We start from the raw sequence: 19,744 nt of genomic DNA, 5'->3' as shown, positions 1-19,744 counted from the left end.
GCACCATAGATAAAGGGTAAAAGAACAACAGACGGGCAAAAGAACAGCAGACACGGATAAGGGGGCAACAGAAACCAGTAGAGACACAGACACAAGCAGGGACACAACAGACACGAACATAGCCACAACAGAAGCGGTCAAAGGTCCAAAAAAACAGGTTGGGACACAAAAAACACGGGCAGGGGACACAGCGGACATAGACAATAGGTAAACAGACACGGGGTTAACAGACAAGAGTAGGGGCAAAACAGACATGGCCATAGAGATAAAAGACAAGACCAGTGATAATCAACACAGAACACATAAACAAAAAACAAAACAAAAAACAACGGGTGAAAGAGAAAACATGACAAAGACACGAACAAAAACACAAGAGATATGGACACAAGCGAAACTGGATGGGCACAAAAAATACGAACAAAGACACAAGAAACTGGTGAAAGGCGAAAAAAGTAGGCTAAAGATACACAGAAAACAAACAAATACATAAGAACAGATCTCGGATCAAAACACAAAGACAAAAGCTACGGAAAAGATGAACAAACACAACAACAGGGAATAAACTACATGGACAGAGGGTACAGGTAAAAAAGACAAACAAAGACACATTAGAAAAAAAAAACCCAAAGACACCGCAAAAAGAAAAAGCGAACGAAAACGTTGCCACAGACAAGAGAAGACCGAGCTATATTTTTGACAACTTTCCCCTTAATCAATTTGTCCTTCTTGAGGAAACTTACTTAGGCTCGCATCTCACCCCTGGGGCAGCTGGGAGGAGACTGGCCTCTGCCCAAGGTTTTATCCAAGTGTCTGGCTGTTTCATTTTTTGTTTCGCCTTTGTTCAGTTCCAGGTCAGGACATTTGTCAAACCCTGGGTCGTAACCCTCATGTGAGGGTGCTTCATTCTCGGTTTCGAGATGCTTCGGTCTCTGTTTCGAGATGCTTCAGTTTCGGTTTTGAGTACCTTAAGCCTACTAGGTTTGAAATGCTTCTGCCTTTCTATCGAGATGCTTCAGTCTCGGTTTCAAGATGCTTCAGTCTACGACCAATGTCACGTCGTGTCTTACTTTATGAATCAAATCTTCGAAATATTACTATAGATTGTTTGTTATATTGAAACGAGTCTCTCGTGAAACAACCCGGGCCCCACATTAGAGAGCTCGCCAACACCCCGTGCGCGTATCCATACAAACAACTGTACAGCAACACGTCCACTCCTCCCAGTATCGAAGCACCGAACACCTTACCTGAAACACCTCAAATCTGTCCTAATGATAAGGGCACATTTCCACTGCTGAGGCAGTGAGAACCGTGACTGTAAAACCTGCCATGTTTAATAATCAATGGCATTGTTACGAATGCAATATTATTGAAATATCCTGTATTGTCTCATTATCTCGGTTGTCTGTTATATTACAAACTAGAACAACATTACTGCACACTGTTCGGTTACTATATAGTACATGCCAACAGTGCGAACTTGGTGTTTAATACCAAACGTGACAGCTCTACCCAGTCGTTGGTATTGCGTTTCACACAGAGCGTCAGAAATGCTTACGTAGGGTGACTATACTGCTGTTGTCATACAGGTTGGCGTATAATGTAATGCGTAAGTGTATGCATGTCGATGAATATTTTGGAATCATAAACGACCGTAACTTTAAGTAGTTGGGGCACCTACGCTCTACGCAGGCTTACCAACCCTACCGATGCAGCAGTGACCAAACAATAGGGGGTTGGTTGTCCTGTTCATTTTGACACCCGTCGGAACCCCACTTTTCTCGTGCCTCTTTTGAGCGATAGTACCTTAACCAGAACCCATGCGTTCTGGCCACTCACAGTGCTGTCCCTGACCTAGAACACGAGCACCTCGACTGTCTACTATTGTATCACCACAAAATCATACCTTAGCTAACTACTGCTGGGGGGGGTCATCATCACAGCAACACACGTCCTTTGACCAACTAATACTAGCTACTGTGACATCATTATAACACACACACACACACACACACACACACACACACACACACACAAAATATGGCGAACTACTAATGCATAAATTCTACAACACACACCCTTTGGCCAGACACTGCTGTATTATCACTACAACACACGTACCATGGCAAACTACTACTGTATTATTTGTACTACAAAACATATCCCTTGGCCAACTACTACTGTATCATCACTACACCACACGTACCTTAGCCAACTACTACTGTATCATCACTACACCACACGTACCTTGGCCAACTCGTAGAACTCGTAGTTTTCTTTGCCCCTTCTGGATCGCGCGGCGTCTCTGGACTTCTCCTTCCGAAGCTCCTGGATGCTGCAAGAAAAAGAAGAGGGAAGAGTGAGAGGTTACGACACTTGAACTGGGAAAAGAAAAGAACTGCTGCCACACTATGGGGGTGGGGTGGGGGGACGAGTCTATGTGGGAATGAATCGAGATGGAGACGCTAAAGGACATAAGGAGTGTAGAAGGAACAAATCATGGAACTGCTGAGAGGAGAGGTAGACTGTTAGAGGAATGAAAAGAGATTTGAGATTCTGGAGAGAGAAAGAGATGGATCCTGTGTGTAGAATATATAAACAAGGCGATGCTGAAGAGAAAAGGAATCTATTGTGAATGAACACTGTTGGGAAAACTTAAGTGTGGCTGGATGAAGTACACATGAGGGGCGACGGAGAGAACCTCATGAGGAATGATTACGTGATGAACGTAAGAAGATAAGGCAAAACAAATGGGGCACCAAGGGGCCTTGGGAACCTCACACTTGTGTTAACAGTAGACACATCAGCAGAACATCCACGCTAACAAAGATGTACTCAGAGCCAACACGACCGTTTGTAATGACCATAAATCAGACCAATGGGTCATACAGCAAGTCTCCCATAGCAGTGCAGGTGTTAAAGAAAGACGTCAACATACACACAATCACGTCGACAAACCACCTCCCTCCCGCAACCCTCCTCCAAGGTGCCTCAACGTCCCATGTTGAGTGTAAGGGAAGAATCATCCTCCTAAGAAATTAATACGAATTAACCCCTGCGTTAACAGTCTCGGAGCAGACCAGCCGAGGCAGTCTCACAGGCGAGTGTGTGTGTGTGTGTGTGTGTGTGTGTGTGTGTGTGTGTGTGTGTGTGTGCGTGCGCGAGCATCAGCTAAATATTCAAGGCAACGAAGCTCTTAAATAATTATTAATGTGACAATAAAGAATAAGGCAAGCCTGAATAAACAAAGGCAGGTGGACAGGCGAATGGACACAGTATATGCAGATCACCACTATAACTATTCCTCTTACAAGTTCTCTTCGTGTAAATGAATATTAATAAGTATCGATGCAATTAACAGGGTCTTCCAATAATAATAACGAGCACCTGCTGAATAAGAACCAGAGCTGAATTCTTAAACCATAAAAGGGAGAGATCTAACCAGGGCCGCAGGCGACTGAGGTTTCTAAGCTCTCTCGCGCCCTCTGTACGTGTGAAACTTCAGGTACTTTGGCTTCAAGTGTTGTCGCCCTCCGTCTGGCTCTCCTCCGACCAGAGAGACAAAACGGATCTGTCTTTTCATCTAATTACCGCAACGTTTCCTGCAAGATGGCGGTGGTATAAGTAAGTAGAGGTACAGAAATAAAGAACATTTTCTCCTTTGTGATTTAATAAGATGGTTGTCTAGTAGCGAGGATAAACGACGCTGATAACCCCAGGAGAGGAGAGGGAGGCTGCCTCCGCTTAAGGGCTCTTCCCTCACCAACTTGAGGAGCCAATCCCGGCGCAGGGGAGAGGGAGAGGAGAGGCCCCCAGCGCGATACTGGCCCTTACGTCCGCGACAAACCATCGGCCGCCGACGTTAAGTGTCCGGAGTTAATCCCGCGCCCCACGACAAGTGTCCCAGGGAGGGCCTGTTTATGCCTCCGCTGGGGGCCGGTCAGTATTGTCCCTGTCCAACCCTTATTGCGCCGCCATTGTTCGAGCCCCGCCAGCCATCCAGCTCGCTCGCTCTCTCCGGCGGGGAGAGAGACTCCTAGTTACGGTCACTACTGCTGCTGCAGCTGCTGGTGGGTCGCCGCCCTCCTCCTCCTCCTCAACACCTTGAGCACGACGGTACGGGTCTCGGGTACGGCCCTTGAGGGCACGACGGTACGGCTTACGGGTAAGAAAGCCGGATGGTTTTGACCAGAAACCACTAGGTCGTCATGCCCAAGGGTCGTCGTACACGTCGCGTTCTCAAAGGGCAACGTACCGCCATTGCTCAAGGGGTTCAATCTTCTTTATACTTCAACATATCAACATTGCCATTCATGCTTCATGGCAACCACTCCAACAACACACTGATCCTCTCCAGCTATATTTGCATATCACACATACCCTATTTCCTAGCTCCTGTCTCTTCTCTCCGCATGACACACATCCCCCCTCCCCCATTCCCCGCGCCCCACCGTCACACCAACCCCACCCCCATTCAATTTCTACCCTCAAGTCAAACACAGACTTCACTTCCATCCCACATCCCCCACATTGTCTCGAAGACTCCAGCCTCAGACTTACTCCTAGTCTCAGTCACTCCCTACCACCGTGTCCTCATTACATTCTCAGCCATCCCTTCCTCCTGTTCCTCCTCCTCCCCTGGGCAGGTAGGTATCCTGTCAACCACCTCCTGGCCCCAGCCTCGCTCCCAGGACGCCTCCACACACCCAACAACCCGCCTGCAGGAGCCTGTAGGAGTGCACGATGACAAATGGGAACAATGCCACATGCTTCTGAGGAGGATCAAAGTCTGTGGAGGCTTCAACGAAAAAGGGCTTCACCACCATCAGCCTTCCGCTATTGTCTTTCTCTAGAGACAGACACAAGACGAATGTTTTCAAAGACAGCTCGTCCCTATGTGTGTGTGTGTGTGTGTGCCTTCTCCCAGGGCAGCCGTGCGTGTATATCCGTCTCTCTGAGCCTTCTCCCAGGGGCAGCCAGCCAGCCAGCCAGCGTCGCAGCAGCACCGGCCCTCACAAGTGTGTGAGAACCAGACGCCCACCCGACGGACACACGGCGACAGCGGAACCTCGGCATTATTCCCCGCGCGCTGCAGGAATCATGTCCTACCTGGACACGTCCACACTCCTGGATAACGTCCCGGCCCGGCCCGCGTCGCATCCTGCTGCTCCCTTACCAAACACCCTCAATTAATCCAACCATTATGTGCAGATTTCAGGGAAACCCTCCCCTCCCTTCTTCTTATTCTTCTCTGGCAACGATAGTTGCCTTCAAAACACCAGTTTACCAAAATAGCACCTAACAAGCGGTAAATTGAGAGGATGAGACATATTCTTCAGCCAGAGGCAAGCAAGCAAGCCGCCTCCTCTCCCCACCGACAATTATTTCCCTTACAATTATATCTAATGAACATGACCGCTCACCACAGCCTCTCTCGCAGGAGCCGTGAACTATAAAGAGCAAACGTGACTAGCAGTCCACTGATCGGTGGGAGGAGGGGCGATGTTGCTGCAGCTGAACGGTAGGAGGAGGAGGAGGAGGAGGGTGCTCCAAGCAACAGCCACAGCGGCAGTAGCAACTGCCAGGGGGAGGCACGGCGGGCGTGGGGGATCACTCGCCCGTACTTCCCAAGTTTACTTCCCTGGGTATCGCAGGGTTAATCTAAAAGGGGAGGGAAGGAGGGGGTGAGGAGTGGAGGCTGCTCCTCGTAATGCTCGGATGGGGGAGGGAGAGAGAGAGAGAGAGAGAGAGAGAGAGAGAGAGAGAGAGAGAGAGAGAGAGAGAGAGAGACAGAGACAGAGAGAGAGAGAGAGAGACAGAGACAGAGAGAGAGAGAGAGAGAGAGAGAGAGAGAGGAGAGTCAACGCAAAGAAAGATACCACTAGGCTTGAACATGGCCGATATCAAAGACCCTTAAAGAACACAGGCACTTAGTAACAACAACAACAACAACAACAACAACAACAACCCCCCCCCCCCCCCCCCCGAACCTCAAGGACTTCTAAAAGACGAACGACAACACGAACGCATGTACGTAACGGATGGACGGACGGACGGACGGACGGACGGAGGAGCAGAGCAGCACGGCCGGCACGGGTACGTACAACCGATGGGGAAAAACACAACTGGTAATAACCAACATCTCTACAAGTAAGACTTTTATAACACACACACACACACACACACACACACACACACACAAGCGCGCGCGCGCGCGTTATCAATAACAACCCCGTATTACAACACGGCGTCAATACGTCACGTATTAATAAACGAGGAAATGATAATGAGGTGAGGGACCCCCTACGGGTCATTAGCGAAGACGACCTCTACCCTCCCCTCCGCCCCCAACCACTGATCGTTAAACATGGTTTCCACCACATCAGCTAACAATGGTTGACCTGTCTGATGGCTTGGTTTCTACCATTACTATAACTCCTTCTACCCTGGTCTCTACGACTACTACTATTACTTATAATGGACTACTAACACAGCTGGGGTACCTATGGTTTCTACCACACCTGCCATCAATGGTTTTATCTCCCTGTTCTACCATATGGAAAGGGACCCCTCGCATCGCTGCTCTCACATCTCCTACCATCACCGCTGTCTTCTTTTTTTTCTACCATAAATCCAACCATGGAGTCCTACCATGACACATAATGGCTCCTACACCGCGTTGCCATTAGATCTTCCAGGTAGTACAGGCTACCAGCGAGGTAGTACAGGCTACCAGTGAGGTAGTACAGGCTATCAGTGAGGTAGTACAGGCTACCAGTGAGGTAGTACAGGCTACCAGTGAGGTAGTACAGGCTGCCAGTGAGGTAGTACAGGCTACCAGTGAGGTAGTACAGGCTACCAGTGAGGTAGTACAGGTAGGTAGCTACAGTGTAATCAACAGACGTTGTTACCGTGATGGAGGCTAAAAGCGCCACCATCATGTCTGCCATGAGGGAGATACTGCTTCCATAAATACTACACCAGGCGACTCCTACCTCCCTCACCAATCATGAAGCTGCAACCGAGCCGACAACCACAGAACACCACCACCACTAATGCACCGACTCGAAGGACAAGCTTCCCATTAGGTGTTCGCGACTCTTCCACCTCGTATCATCTCATGGACCACACGGCAGAATAATCACTTTTATACGCTTGACCACTTACCCTGGGTAATGAAGTCGACGACTTAATAATTTCTTCCTCCCCCACTTGAATCTACCACCTTCATCCTAAGCAGACTACATCAGTTTCAAAGTTCTGGAGACCTTGGGGACATCCCTACATCCCAACCCAACAGAGCTCTCTGGCCCTCTCGAAAGGGGAGGGCCACTGAAAATATCATCTCGCTTCAAACAATGACTTGATGAGACAAAGGAGCAATGAATCAAAATAGAGAGCTATATATGAGGGGCCTCACCAGAGTTGTGTGTGTGTGTGTCTTCGGCATACTTATGCTCCTCAAGTCTCAGTATATATAATGGGTATATCATGTAAGTATATCTGTAGGTCTCCAAGAGGATATATAACCTGCCATCTGGGGTTATATTTGGCTTCTGTGCGTTGGGATGGCTGCGTCTTTAACGAGAGGGAGGGAGGGAGGGAGAGAGGAGGTAGGTGCAGGTCAACACCCAGTGTCGTAGTGTCTGTCACATCTCGGACAAGGGGTGGTGTTTACAACCTCCCCCTCCCTGCTCACCCATGCTCTCATGTGCACTCACGAAACTATAGACCACGCTTAACAATGCAATCGGAATAATCATTACCTGCTTAGCCACCGACAGTCAACACTTACGTAGTAAAACAAACAACACTTCCAATAAATTCCTATCTAAACATGGCTGACATCTCTAGCCTCCTCCATCTCACCCAAACTATACACCCAATCACCATCCTCCCTCCCTGTAGACCTGAAACCCCTCACTCCTCCCTGCCTCCCTAAATTCACAGATGTCGACCCCCATCCCCATCCAAACACCAACGACAGGACACTTACTGTAATAACCCGACGAGCTCTAAACTAATCACCCGTCCCCCACAAACCAATCTCAAACTCCACTCCGTTAGCAGCCATCTACTTCGATTCATCATGCCACACAAGAACCCCTGATGCCCAAGACGGAACCTGTCACCACCCCTCAGTTGTCTTGGGTATTCAGTCCACCTCACTTCTCGACCTGTGGTCCCGCCCGAGGGATCACTGCGCTGTAGAATTATCACCAAATGGGCGGGTATGTTAGGTAGGTTAAGTGTGAGTCTGTGTGTGTGTGTATGTAACCCTCATTTAGTAAGTCGTTCTTATAAAGCCCATATTTCATTTTTCCTGCACTTCCTGCACATCCACAGCAACAGCTTTGGATGTTATCCATCACCACATACCATGAACAGAAGCAACAGCTGTGGTTGTTATCCAACACCACATACCATGAATTCAGCAAACATAAAAGACTACAAGCATCTTTCTTCACCACATACTAGCAACAAGCGAGCTTCCCACTAAGTATAAATTCTAAAGCCAATCTTGAGGAAGATTACTTTTACAAGCAACGTTACTACCTACAGAATAAAAGTTACATGTGCAGTATGAAGGTAACAGAACTTTTGGGACCAATTTTAACCACAAGTGGACTACGCTCTGTTACCTGTACTTCAACAGTTGGGACTGGCGAAAATCTTTGAGATGGCTGAAGGGCATCATTGGTTCTTAGAACATTTTACCTTCAGCAGAAATTCCTTTATTTACTTTCTTCGCTCTACTCTATCAGTGGACTGATTCACTTTTCCTAAGGAAGAAAAGTTGTCGCAATTATAGAGAAATCCATGAGAATGTTTCAAAATTATGAGAATTTTTTCACGTAAAATAGACTCTGACCATCGCGCGTCAAGAGATGGTATTTTTCTTAAGAAAATGAGTGAAAAGAAAACTATTGTTAAAGAAATAAATGAAAAAAAAGGAAAAAGATAAGCGTACCTAAGCTTACCTTAAGAATACCCGGGAGCGATCTTCAGAAATAATAATGGGCGACAAATGAAGCGAAGCTCCGTCGCTAATTCCTCCAAACAAAGCACCATTTTCTAAACCTGGTATTCAGTGTGGAACACAATGTCTTGTTCCTTTGTCAACATTATCTTATGGCGGAATTTTGAGCAGAGGAAAAGTTGTAAAGTATCGTCATCTACACTGATCAATTCTAACAGCCAGACAATAATAACCCAATGTACGATTTATAACACAAATAACCGTAGAAGAATGCTAAGGTCGGAGTTACATTTATAGCTTAGTTAATACTGGAGCAGAAGAGAGACAAGTAGCATATTTGCTTTTCAGTAATTGCGACAACTACCCACCTGAAGTGATCCCTTTTACGAAAGCGGCGCATTGGAAAGTAAAAAAAGAATCTATTTACTTTCCTTGAGCTATCTTATTTGCGACAGATTTTCTTTTTTATTTGTAAGCATGTTTTTAAAATTTTGTGAAACTGATTTGTACTCAGATGGGGCGAATAAAATCTTTTGGAATTTGGTGTGAGGATTGAGAGGGCAGCGTCAGTCGAATGGACACGGCTGCTTCTCGTCTTTGCCTTTGTTTTGCATGTGATAATCCATGGTTCTCTCATGCAGTTTAGATGTGTATGGGTTTAGTTTCTTCTCATCCATTTCATAACTCAGATCTCTTTTTGCCCCATCTTTCGTGGTTGAGATAAATCAACAGAACAATGTTTCTTTTTTTCGGAGGAAGAAGAAGCCTCGCTCAGCCTGATGAACGCGGAGTTATCGAACGTGGCGGTTCGTTTGAGAAACGGTGACGGTACCTACCTACGTTCGATTCGTCGTTATCGCCTTTGAAATTCGCTACTAAGAATTCTTAACTTAGGTTAGGTAAGGTTAGACTACTTAGGCTAGATTATTCTATGATTTCCTTGGCGATCATAATGTGTAATCACACGTTCTTCACGATGAACAAAGAACAGTTATTAGCCTACCGCTCGCGCTAGACAATCTCATTTTCTCCAGAAAATCTAATAACTTTTTTTTTTTTATTATCGCCCGTCAGGAATCTGTCAGTTTTTAGTTATCAACAAAGGCAATGATTTCCCTATTTCTTGCACCACCTTCTGTTTTTTATCTTTACTTCTCTATTTAAGTATCAATCCAATTCTTTTTGAGGGAACTGAGCTTCACAGAGCAACAGATCTGATCCCAAATGAATTTGTCAAGGAAGAAGAATGACTCCCACTTTCTGCAGTCTTAAGCGGGATGGGCTTTAAAGTTCTGAGACAGCATGAAGATAAATGTTTCCTATGAATACCTCAACCACAACATACCAAATATATACATCTAGCCTACCCCTAACCTACGCTACCTTAGCCTAGGTTAGGTTTGTTTGGGTTTGGGGCAAAAGTGAAATAACTCTACCATATTTAGGAGGACTGAGGATAACACCAGCATGCACAAGAACCCTCGGATTCGTTGTGCGGCTTGCGGAGAAACGTTCCTTGAACAGCGAACGCTCGTAAACTTCAAGTTTAAAGCATTTGAATACAAAAACCCAGTATGTCGGGCATGTAGCAAACGGTTTCTACCGTGATTGCTATACAATCGACGTTGTTTTGTTACACATACATCCGGGTTATCACGAGTAGTGCACTTGCTGGTGTAATTCACGCTTTGGTCGCGCTATAAACTGCCCGGCAAGTGGTGCTGCGAGGTGGCGCGACGGTGGCCGATAGAGCGAAGTGATTCGGGCGACATCGCACGCAGCGGCTGTACAGAACCTCCTCAAGAACAAAGGAACCAAAAATACCAATATAAACTCAGTATTTTTTTTTACTTTGATTTTCTAAATAATATTACAACCAAAACCAGAATGAGAGTAAATGCTTACCTCTTCAATAATCACAAAACAGCCTTCAAGAACAGTACGAGAACCTCCGATTGTAAGAAAGGAACATAAGTGTCAATATATATGAACGCGTAGCCTCGCTGGCTCCCGCTGGACTTGCGTTACATTTTTCGGTTTAAGTTCCTCAAACTTTATTCGTAACTGTAACATCTTTCCTCGGTGGAAAAACTGAAAGATAAAATATTAAGTTGCGCTCGAAAAGTAAATGCTGTAATGTTCCCTTACACAAGAAAGATGTCGACAATAAACAAATAAATTCGGGGAAGTAAAGTAGATGATATCAAATTAAATCAACACGCATCTAAAATCCTTATATATTTCTAAAATAGTTGTTCATAAATTGGTCGCTTATATACCCCTAAGCGTCGATGGGACTGTCGATAGAAGTCTAGGAGTCGACAGGGAGTCGGTAAAATCCTAGGGTCCAAAAAACTATACAAGTTTGATTCGTTAATCGCATATGAGGTACAGAAAAGGCAGAGGAAATTCTTATCTTTTACGTAAGATGGAAAACGATGACCAAATGATTATCGCCAGACCCATCCATCTCACTGAGATTGTAAATGTCTTCAAAGCAGAAGTATTTTCCGTGTCGACAATTTACCCAGATGGCTCCAGACGAATTGACCCAAATGAAGCCACAATGTACCCAAATGAAAATCTTATAACCTGACCGAAGACCCTACAATAACGGCGTCGTAAATCTTCTAATAATTGTGGTGATTCTACGCTGGCAATGACGGAAATCTTTTGGTTACGCGACGGCGGACATAGTGTGCGCGTGTACAGCGGAGAAAATTACACTTAGGATGTGAGCATTTACCCACATAAAGCCAATGAATATATATATATATATATATATATATATATATATATATATATATATATATATATATATATATATATATATGCGTTTGCCATTTATCGAGTCAGCGACAGGAACAGACATAGAAATGGGTGTCATTCGCTCACATCCACACTCTGTGACGTATAACGCGGAGTGACACCAGAGGGTCCAAACACCAACCAGGTTAGGTTATAATGTTCGCCTAAAGTGCAGATCCTTCACTCAATCTATGACTTTCGTCTGGGTGTATTTTGCCTTCATTTAGCTTCATCTTGGACCCCTCCCAGGCGAGTCATTTTTTAAATGAAAATTTCAAATAACTTTTTTTCTCTGTCTTCCATCACATATTGTCAGTGTCTCGATCATTTCCAACAGTTTCCTTATAACGTCTATAAAAACCTCTAACAAGAGTGGTGGAAGGAGAGTAATTAATCACAGATGTTGCCTGTACCCTGACCATTATTAATTAAACTACAATGTTGCTTTTAATTAAAAGGGGTATTGTTACTCCAGTCTATGGAGTTTTCTCAGAGTAGCAAGTCTCTCTACTTATACTTAAGGATCGAAGTAATAAAAGAAAAAAGGCAACAAAAACACGAAAGTGCCTGTCACAAGCCTATTCAACCCAGCGAATAATGCTTACTCAAAGTGTTATGTACCCGAAATACATTCCAGGAATTTCGCCAAGCCTTACAGAACATGGCTACTTTACGAAACACCGTTTGGTACATCATATCCATTATATATTAATACATAATCTAGCATAATATGACGCATACCGGCCTAACCAAAGCCATGCCTAACCTAACCTACCCTGGGAAAATGTGGGGGAAGACCTCCTATGTACTCGCCGAATTCAAGTACTTCTTCCAATATCTTTTAATGGAAAAAATAGCTGCTTACGAAGTACGATTATATACACGTAAGATTAATCATACCTTCATAAATCTTACGTATGCTGCATAAATTCCATTGAATCTATCTAATTACGTTAATTCAGTACGGGCTCGACGATTTTTAGCTTATCAGCATCGACGAAAAACCATTGGATTTCTTACAATAGGCAGAACTCTGCTATGACAGCAGCCACCACTTTTAAATACTGTTAGGGTTGGACTGTTGGAAAAGTAATATCAGTTTTTGTGCACAGCGATTTTTAAGCTGTCAAAATCGACGAAAATCATTTAAATGGATTCGTTACAGCTATCGCGGAACGTTACATCTGAAGACAATGAACACTTACCCCAGCACACGACCCACACAAACATACCCGCCACCACACGATCTATGCTCACGCCTGGTGGACGTGGCAGGCTCCCCGAGAGCTACACGAGCCCTAGAGATGGGTAATATAGGCGACTCTCCCCACGAAGATGGAAAAGTCCCAGGGTGCGGCGCCAAGCGAAATATCTGACATCTGGGAAATAAGTGACCTGTAGCAACGCGCCATATTTAACGTGATTAGGTGCGGAATAACTGAGCGTGCGAAATAAATGACCACAAACATATATTCTCGTTGCATGCCTAATGAGGACAACCTGCAATGTCATTGGCCAGCGATAACATTTACTGTTATTATCAATGCCAAAACATACCCGTACCATTTACGGTGTAATGAAGTTACTTAATTGGGTTAATTGAAATGAAAGTAGGTAAAACACTTATAGAAGAAATCTATATACAAAAAATTAAAAACCTCTTCTTGTAGTCGAATGTATAGAGGAAAAATACCTACATCTAAATTGATTTAGTGCTGAAGATGGCATGGAATGGCGGTGGTAGCAAAGAGTAAAGGGAGATTAATTGTATCATACACACAAGAGAGGTTGGTGTCAACTTCTGAATGTAGATTCAAGTACTCGCTACAATGCACGTTCCTTTTAGAGATACGTTCTTTCTAAAGAAAAAATGAACCTTATACGTCAACTAAATCTATGAGAAGTGTGTTACTCATTAGTGCGTTCAAAACTATATGGTCAGACAACATGGAGGTCAAGAGAGAGAGAGAGAGAGAGAGAGAGAGAGAGAGAGAGAGAGAGAGAGAGAGAGAGAGAGAGAGAGAGAGAGAGAGAGAAGAGAGAAGCGGTGGCGAGAGTAAGATAAACATACGAGGTTGGCTGGTGTCGCCCTCAGCCATACGACGAGTGAGAGAGAGAGAGAGAGAGAGAGAGAGAGAGAGAGAGAGAGAGAGACAGAGAGATCGCTCTTTTTTTCCATATTCTACAAAATCGCTGAAAATTACAAGCTGCAGATCACCTTGCGGAAACAATACGGCCTCCTGGGCGGTGTCACACCACCCCTTTCTGCGCAGGCCGTGCGCATGCGCACTTCTGCAGTCATTTCTTTCTTGCGTCAGACAGCGAACACCCGGGTTCTTCATCACAAAACGGGCGACCTGCTCCCTTAGCATAGGTGATATGTTACCCTGGTCCTGATCCACTGAACAGGATCTATATTTCACCAGCGTGTTGTATCAACATCGGTGTTTTATGTATGAAATAGATCGATACATTCCATATTATAGATCTATGTTTCTGTATATGCTGACGTGTGGTTAATAACTCAGACCTGGGAGGAATAACTTAGTCGATTTTAGATAAAGCTGGGGTATAGTGCATGGTAATATAGTTCGTCGGTTTATATATGTAGGAGTCTGGCTGTCGGAGCTTCGTTTATGATAAATATAAATCTATTGAAGAGGTCTCTTTATTCATTTACCCTCATCACTATCATTATCACTATCATCCTGGTCGTAAACACGATCAAAGGCAGCAGCAACGTTTTGGTCACCATCATCTACCACCACCAGCATCACCATCGATCCTACGACTCTCCAACAACACCACCACCACCATCATTATTACCACTGCCACCTTCAACTTTTAGCAGTGTCTCCAACAACAGAAACACAGTCTTCACCACCATCTCCACCATCACAATCCTCATCCACAACTACAATCAACAACGCTGTCGTCACACACACACACACACACACACACACACACACACATACACACACACACACACACAAACCTCACCAACATAACTTATACCATTTATCTCCACCATCGTCACCATCATGAGAGTCGAGACTAACCCCCACCATCACCACCAAAACTCCAACATCATCTCCATCAAAGCTAACAACGAACCTGAAACTCGTACAGAGGAGCATAAGCCCCAATCCCAGTACGCGCCTGCTGCCGTGTCCCTAACTCGGAAAAATCTCGTACATGGCCAGACGCCCCTGCGCTGTCTGGGGGACGAGGAGACCTACTTTTCCTCCCCAAAACTAGCGAGAAAGTTTATAAAATTTCAGTCTAAACTACTTTTATTGTGATTGAAACTTTTTGGACGAGGGAGGGCCAGTACTCCCAGGGGGAGAAATAAACCCGAAGTTGGTTTAAACCACAAGCATCAAAGTTGGTCCGGGAGGATGGGGGGTGGTGGGGGGGGAGGGGGGATCATTGTTTTAACAGGGGGAGGTGAGGGTGGGTGGAGGAGGAGGGGGGGGGGGGGCAGGGTTGTCTTCACCGACGCGATTGTTTTAACGGCACGGATTACGTACCGACCACGGATCTCGTCTTAAGAAAACGGATCATGTATACAAACCACAGAATGGCATTCGCAAGGTAATAATTTCTCGTCCAACCAATGATACCATTTCTCTTTTCTCCACTGTCATATATATATATATATATATATACATATATATATGTGTACTGGGATTAAACAAGATCCTCCATATAACAATATACGCATATCATTTCATATAGACCTTTCGATAAAACGTAGACAGACCGTTATTTAAATCAAAATCAGAAATTAGGAATACGGATCTGTGACCATCTCATCAGCGCAGAGAAACGTGATAGATCTACACACGGTAAAGCCTCCGTGTGTGCTTGAACGTGACAAGCGGAGTGCCACAGGGATCAGTCCTTGGGCCCCGCCCGCACCTTTTCTTAATATGGACCACATACCTACGACCCCAAAATCTGAGGACGTTGCAAATATAATAGGACGCAGGTCTGTAAATCAAAACAAGATGCGAAAGAAAAAAGAATAATATGAGTGGACCAACGCAATGGTCAGGATGATGAGAAAGGATATTTAAAACTGAGGCAAATCCAGCCACACACACACACACACACACACACACACACACACTTACACACACACTGCACATGACGGAAGTACGAAATATGACAATAAGATACTTGGGAATCCGCCATCCATAGGACAAAAACGAAATGGATCCCACTAAACACCCCTTCAACCTGCAGTGTGCGGTAATGATTTGGGAGGGAAATAAGAACGACTGGAAATATTAGAAAGATATTGAACTAAATCACTTTTACGTTCCATGGCCAAAGGTGGCATTTTCCCTCAAGTTATAAGCCAGGTTAAGCTCCTTCTTTTTTTTTTTTTACCTAACATAACTCGGGTAGAAATCTTAACTAGATATCTCAATAACAATCTTAAATACTTTTATTTTAACACGATGGATTACGACACAATTATTTGAACAGGATGGATTACGATAAAATCTGAAGATATTAGTTATATCAGATATGCTTTTGTTATAATGTCAGACACAGTTTTCTTAACAAGATGTGCTTATGTACGAAAGGAGAAAGTCTCCTTTTTCTACAGGGTGGCGACGGGAATGAATAAAGGCAGCAAGTATGAATATGTATGCATGTATATGTATGCATATGTTGAAATGCATAGGTACGAATATGCGCGTGTGTGGGTGTCTATGTATATACATGTGTATGTGGGAGGGTTGGGCCATTTTTTCGTCTGTTTCCTCGCGCTACCTCGCTAACGCGGGAGACAGCGACAAAGTATGATAAATAAATAAATATATATATATATATATATATATATATATATATATATATATATATATATATATATATATATATATATATATTCACTGATTTAATCAATGTTGACACCTACAAGCAGAACACATTAGAAGCAGAGTTATCATCGGTCTGACATTATCAAATCATAATTAGCCTCAACCATATCAGTCATCAATAATTAGTACAGGCTATAATTACCATACTTGACCACAACAGCTGAGCCATAACAATTAGGCCACACATAATACAATTAGTCAACTGTTTGCCTACTTAGACAATATTAATTAGAGTAAGATTAGTACAGTTATATCTCCGTTATAATTGTTAGACCCTAGTTAGTATAGTTAGACCATAATCAGCATACTCAGACCACAAGAGTTAGACCACAGTATAGTTAGACCATAATCAGCATACTCAGACCACAAGAGTTAGACCACAGTATAGTTAGACCATAGCAGTCAGGCGAAAGTTAGCACAGTTAGACCATAGTTTTAAGCAGTTAAAACAAGGTTGTAAATCAGAGGCATTTACGTCGTGAGAAGCTACCAGTGACGTGTCTCGTCGTAGACTCGCCATTTACACGAAAATTTTCACCGGCGATCAATATTTACACACACTAACAATTGTTTACACATACCGTTATACCACTTACAACGGAGGGGTCCCTTCTTTACAACGGAGGGGCCCCTTCTTTACAACAGAGGGGCCCCTTCTTTACAACAGAGGGGCCCCTTCTTTACAACAGAGGGGCCCCTTCTTTACAACAGAGGGGCCCCTTCTTTACAACAGAGGGGCCCCTTCTTTACAACAGAGGGGCCCCTTCTTTACAACAGAGGGGCCCCTTCTTTACAACCGTTTACACATGCGGTGACATTATTTACAACGGGGGGACTGCTGCCACTACAGCGATGACAGTTGTAAACGTAATTAAAACGGCACGGTAAACAGAGAGCTTCCACTCCCGTTTAAAAGACTCCTGTTGTACGCTTCGAGACGCAAACCGTTTTGACAAACGGGTGATAACCCAGTTTCCAGGCAGAGAGGATGATTCGTGCCGAATCATACACACTAAGGACGAATGATTCGCTGGTCTCATCATCCAAGAAGGAGTCATAGATCGTGCCGATCCAAACTGGAGGGTTTCGAAGAATCACACAAGCGCACATGTCTAAGCTTGGACACACACACACACACACACACACATAGAAAAAGGGAAACTTGTGTCAATAAAGTCACGCCGAACTCGTGTGTGTGTGTGTGTGTGTGTGTGTGTGTATGAACCATAGATTCGTTTAAGGGAAAGACCTGGTCTCCTCTGACACACCCTTGGGGACTCCCCCATCCCACATCCCATTCCTGATCCATTCCCGGGAACCATTCCCATCTGATTCCTGCTGGATATGTATTCCAGGATATTCCCGGGCGTTCCAGTTCCCATCGGACTCCCCAGGGAGGGATGGTGGACGGGTTTTTTGTGAGGGGTGATACAAGGAGGGTGGAGGGGGGACGTGTGATACAGAGCCGTGTGGAGTCAAGGAGTTTAAACATTTATGTTCCATGATTGCATAGGTTAGTGGCATGTGGGAGGGGGGGGGGTGGAGGGAGGGGGGGTGGAGTGGGGGTGGAGGCTGGACCCCTAGTGTTGACGGCTCTTGGTGGTTGGAGTAGGTGGACGGGACTGTGGTCAGGTGGTGGTTAGAGTGTAGGTGGATGACTGTAGGTGATGGGTGGAGTGTAGGTGGACGAAGGTGCAAGTGGACGATTAGTGACGGTGATTGGTAGTGGCTGGACGAATGAGTGGACAACTGGTAGTTGATAGTGGTAGTGGTAGTGGAGGGGTCACCACAGGCGAGGCTGTATCGCTGGGAACAACGTCTTGTCAACGAGCGCCGCACTCTGAAGGAGTCAACACTGCCCTGCTACTGGAAATAGAGCAGACTCTGGCCTGTAAGGATCCTCTCCCACCCCCCCCTCCCTCCCTTCCCCTTGTTTCCTTTTCTTTAGAAAGGGGTCCTGCATCTCACCCCTCCTCCCTCCCTCCCCCCACTCTTCCCGGACTCCTTGATAGAAAAAGGTCTTGAGGGTAATTAAGACGAAGAGACGAAAGATCGAGATGAATGGAGAAGAAAAAAAAAAGAGGGGAAATCCTCTCTCTCTCTCTCTCTCTCTCTCTCTCGTGGGCAGCGGGGTGTGGGGGGCGGGGGGGGGGGGGGGGAGGAGGCGTGTGACGGTGGACGGGGAGGACACGATCGGTTGTTACGGGTGACGGAGTGAGCAGCGCTTGGCCAAGCTGCCGGACGGCAATAAGCCAGTCAGTCCTAGGACCACCCCCCACCCCCCCCACCCCCCTACCCCTCCCCTCCCCTAAATGATAGTCGCCAACAGCTTTCTTCAATGGCCTGCCAGCCTGGGGGGTAGTGGGGGGGTGGTTGGAGGGGGGGGGGGAAATTAAAGGTCGTTTAGAGCCTCATCTTGGACAGCTGATGTACCTGGGGGGAGGGGAGGGGTGGTGGTGACAACGGCGGCGACAATAACGGTGGTCTGTGGTGGCGGTGGTCTGTGGCGGCGGTGGTCTGTGGTGGTGGCGGTGATGACGGCAGTGGTTTACAATTGTGGTTCGTGTGTGTGGTAGTGGTGGTGACGGTGGCGATCTATGGTTGTGGTGGTGGTGGTGCTGGTAGTCCGTGGTGGTCTGTGGGAGTGGTGGTCTGTGGTGGTCCGTGGTGGTCTGTGGTGGCGGTGGTGAGGGGGGGGGTCTCATCCTCCTCACCCACGTCGTAACCTCTCAATACTTCTCAATTCTCTGTGATGTAAATCTTTCTCAATCTAATCCTCCTGCTCCTCCTCCCCAAGTATTCCAAGACTCTCTCCCCTCATTACTCGACGGGGCTCTTCTTCCCCCACTCTTCCTCCTTATCTTCCCTCTTCCCCCTACACGCCCCTCCTCCTACAGGCACTTCCTGCCCCTCCTCCTCCTCCTCCTCCTCCAAGAGCTACTGACGGATGCAAGACGAGCCATTCTTATTTCAGAGCAGGTGTGAGGCTAGAGGGGCGGCCAGGCTCCTGTGCGGCAAGGGAGGGGGGAGGGAGACAGGGCCCCCTGAGATCAGAGAGGAGGGA

General features: G+C 45.7%; 1 protein-coding gene across 14 annotated transcripts in view; it reads right to left on the bottom strand.

Moving 5' to 3' along the window:
* The window catches only part of trh (PAS domain-containing protein trachealess), a 1,040,091-nt gene that overhangs the window by 76,120 nt on the left and 944,227 nt on the right, over window positions 1-19,744 (bottom strand). For all 14 annotated transcript variants that reach the window (XM_071674540.1, XM_071674542.1, XM_071674545.1 and 11 more), the window contains one exon: window positions 2,248-2,335. In XM_071674540.1, the coding sequence (XP_071530641.1) occupies window positions 2,248-2,335 (88 nt within the window). The remainder of the gene's footprint in view (window positions 1-2,247; window positions 2,336-19,744) is intronic.

This window comes from Panulirus ornatus, chromosome 20, assembly GCF_036320965.1.
Source record: "Panulirus ornatus isolate Po-2019 chromosome 20, ASM3632096v1, whole genome shotgun sequence".
Classification (NCBI taxonomy): Eukaryota; Metazoa; Arthropoda; class Malacostraca; order Decapoda; family Palinuridae; genus Panulirus; species Panulirus ornatus.
The sequence above is the reverse complement of the archived record's forward strand: the minus strand, read 5'-3'. Positions and strand labels throughout refer to the sequence as shown.